The 3,022-nt window shown below is 50.5% G+C and overlaps 1 protein-coding gene across 4 annotated transcripts in view; it reads right to left on the bottom strand.

The window, feature by feature from the left end:
* Positions 1 to 2,729, bottom strand: part of ST14 (suppression of tumorigenicity 14) — a 21,978-nt gene extending 19,249 nt beyond the window's left edge. Inside the window, exons 1-2 of one of the 4 annotated variants that reach the window (XM_017738539.1) lie at positions 2,382 to 2,729; positions 2,031 to 2,195 (exon numbers count right to left, since the gene is read on the bottom strand). In XM_017738539.1, the coding sequence (XP_017594028.1) occupies positions 2,031 to 2,036 (6 nt within the window). In that variant the 5' untranslated portion in view covers positions 2,037 to 2,195; positions 2,382 to 2,729. Of the gene's footprint in view, positions 1 to 2,030 lie in introns of all 4 variants that reach the window. The other 3 variants (XM_017738538.1, XM_017738541.1, XM_017738537.1) reach the window with 3 other exon arrangements.
* Positions 2,730 to 3,022: the final 293 nt, after the last annotated feature.

Genomic DNA, 3,022 nt, shown 5'->3' on the forward strand with positions numbered 1-3,022 from the left:
CTCTCCTGCTCCACAGGAACAAGGGGAAACACCGTGCCCGAAAAGCTGCGCCCAAAAGCCCCGCATGAGCTCTGCATCATCCAAGAGACCCTTCAGCCACAAGCTTTGCTTTGGGAAATGAAACCAGAAAAATCTGTCTTTTACCAAGAGAAGCCACCTTGTAGTCGGTAGGAGGGCTGGCTGGCATGCAGAGATGCACAGTTCCTAAGGAAAAGCTTTGTGTATCCACGGTCTCATCCCTCCTCGGGTGACAACATTATCACGCTACGAAACCCCGCTGCAAAGAGGGCACTCTCAGCACGCACATATAGTTTACCCCAGGGACAAGCCTCATGCTCCCAGAAACATTTGGGACACTCAGAAGCAAAATATTCCCTTTTCCCAGCCTGAAACCTGCCCTCAGCCAGGCTACCGCACTGTAGCAATGAGCTTTCTCTTGGATAACAGAGACCGGATGCAAAGTGAACACCACAGCAGTGCTGCAGAAACTGCAGTGCATCCAAATGTGGCACTCGGGGGATGCTCACAGAGCAACAGCCCCTGGGGCTGTGTGGTTTAATATTAAACAGAGAGGGAAAGGAGGGACTGGGGTTCTGAGAACGGCTCTAATGCAGGTTTGAAAGAATTTGTAACACTGAAAGCTGCATTCAGTCTTACTTCACCATTTACCCCTTCTTGAAAAGATGATTCAGACACACACACTCCAATATTTAGGTTTCTCACATTCAAGAGCAAGTCAGGATTAAAATAGCTGGATCAAACTCAATTTTTCATGGAAAGAGTCTTCCTTTCTCCATCTTACATGTGGCAGTCCATATGAATATGTGATACACCCATCAAAAGCTGAACTGGCCACCGCACTGCTGATCCAAACCTTTTTACACCAACTGCATCCAGCCCTGAAGCTGAATTTTTTCAACACTTGAATATTTAAAATTTCCCAGAACTCTGGTTCTGGTGCAACCCGAGTTGCTGATCACAGGCAGGAAATCCCTTGCTGAGTCTCCTTTGTTTTCCCTTGCTCTAAATTGTCTTCTGCAGCGCAAAAGTTTTGCAGGCTGTTTGCAGGTGTTTTTTGGGGGGAAAAATAGAGACGGGGTGAGGTCTCTGATCCTGCTGTTGTGAAAAACACGACATAACTTCTGTGTTCTTGTAGAAACACATCAGCCACCACCTTCCCTGTCCCCTCAGCAGCTGCCAGAATTCCACCCACCGCGGAACACTGCACAGCAGGAAGCACCCTTGGATTTAAGGTACTTCCCTTGAAAAGGTGCCGTGTTAGTCAGGCTGCTGATGTCAGGAGCTCTCAGCCCTCCTGCTGATGCCCAGCCCTGCCCAGCGCTGTTTTTACAGCCACTCCCTTACCTGCCTGGCTGCAGCCTGTCTTAACACCCCCGTGAAACAGCATATTTTGGGTACAAAGCAGCTGGTCCCAGCCGAACCACTGCTCCTGCATTCTACACATTTTTCCTGTTTGCCGCATCCACTGATCTCCTCCAGGCTGGTGCCAGGTAAACACCCGCGCTCAGGGATATGGATGATGAGGGCAAAAGGCAAAGATCCACAACCCCTGGTTTGACACAGAGCTGTGAATGCTCACTGTTTCCTGCCATTCAAGCCACTGACATTTTACAAACTAATTCATGAGCCCTCTTTGAACAAGGGGACATAATCACCGTGGGGAAAACCAGCAAGCAATAAATGTAAATACGTGCTAAATGTAAATATTATTTAGCTGGGAGGTAGTTGGTTCGAGGCCTCAATACCAGGATTCCCATTTCTCTGTTGCTGGAGCCCAGGGATTTCCTTCGTGTCTGTGCTGCAGCCATTACCGAGTCACTGTGGTGGGAGCAGGTCCCGCCCTGGGCACTGCAGAGCCCCAAAACATCCAATAACAATTCCCAACCTGTCTGCCACGTGCTTTTTTTTGGTGAGAGACTTGCATGCACCCCTCCAGTCTGACTGAAGGATGCTGAGCCCAGCCGAGGCACTGTGAAAACGCAATAAAGCATGAAGTTCAAGGCACTCACCCACATGTAATGGCAGCAGTCAGCCTCACAGCCTCTGCTTGTTCCCGCTGGGACCAGTTTATCCAATAAAAGCTGTCACGTCCTTCTCCTCTCGTTGTCTCAGTGTAGCCTCAACAGCATCCTGAGAGCAGAGCCGAAGTTTGGGAGGAAGGACAGCCCTGAAGTCTGAGAACCAAGTCCGACTTGGTCAAAATCTGTGTGAGTTGCAAGAGCTAAATCGCCCTGAGCTCGAACCCCAGACAAGGATCAGCTGCAGGAGCAGCAAACACTGTCTGGGCAGGCAGGATCCTTCCGCATCAGCTCCCAGCCCTGGGAATGCCATGCACGCGAAAGAAAGGAAGAACTGCTTACATAAGGAAAGAAGGCCGGCTGCCTGCGGGGAAAAGTCTTCTGGTGGAGGCAGTTCCCAGGAATTCTAGCAACGGAGCACCATCCATCCACACCAGCAACGGGCCTGATTCAGTCAGGGACAAAGGCTGTTCCTTCCTGCAGTGTGGCTCAAGGATTTTGCTCTCAGCGTGACTCCCAAATTCAAATTTCACCGACAGTGCCCTCCCACCCAGATTCCTGAAGGCAACCCCGAAACCACCCCATCTCGAACGCTCAATCCGGTCCGGCAACTTCCAAGGCATTACAAAAGATTGGGAGAGAGATAAAACTCACAGGGTGTCCTGTTACTTTGCATTCCAAAGAGTAAATAAAAGGCTGATTCAGTGGGAGGAGAGGAAAACGTCATCCAGCAGCGCTGTGCTTTCCAGCTGAACAGGCAGCCCCCAGAGCAAAGGCTGGTACCGCTGGGGATGGGCACAGTCATCTTGGGCTGATCCAGCCTCTCCATCTGCAATGCAAGGGAATAATTACTGACTGTGGAGAATGGGAGCTGTAAAAGTGTAGTGAGTTGCCCTCAATTGGCCACACGCTGCTTTGGGGCAGAACAGAGAGGTGGCACTCCCCTTCCCAAAGCTGTGTCATTTGGATGGGAACTTCTCCTT

The sequence above is a fragment of the Corvus brachyrhynchos genome, unplaced genomic scaffold, assembly GCF_000691975.1.
Source record: "Corvus brachyrhynchos isolate BGI_N302 unplaced genomic scaffold, ASM69197v1 scaffold46, whole genome shotgun sequence".
In the NCBI taxonomy this organism is placed as follows: domain Eukaryota; kingdom Metazoa; phylum Chordata; class Aves; order Passeriformes; family Corvidae; genus Corvus; species Corvus brachyrhynchos.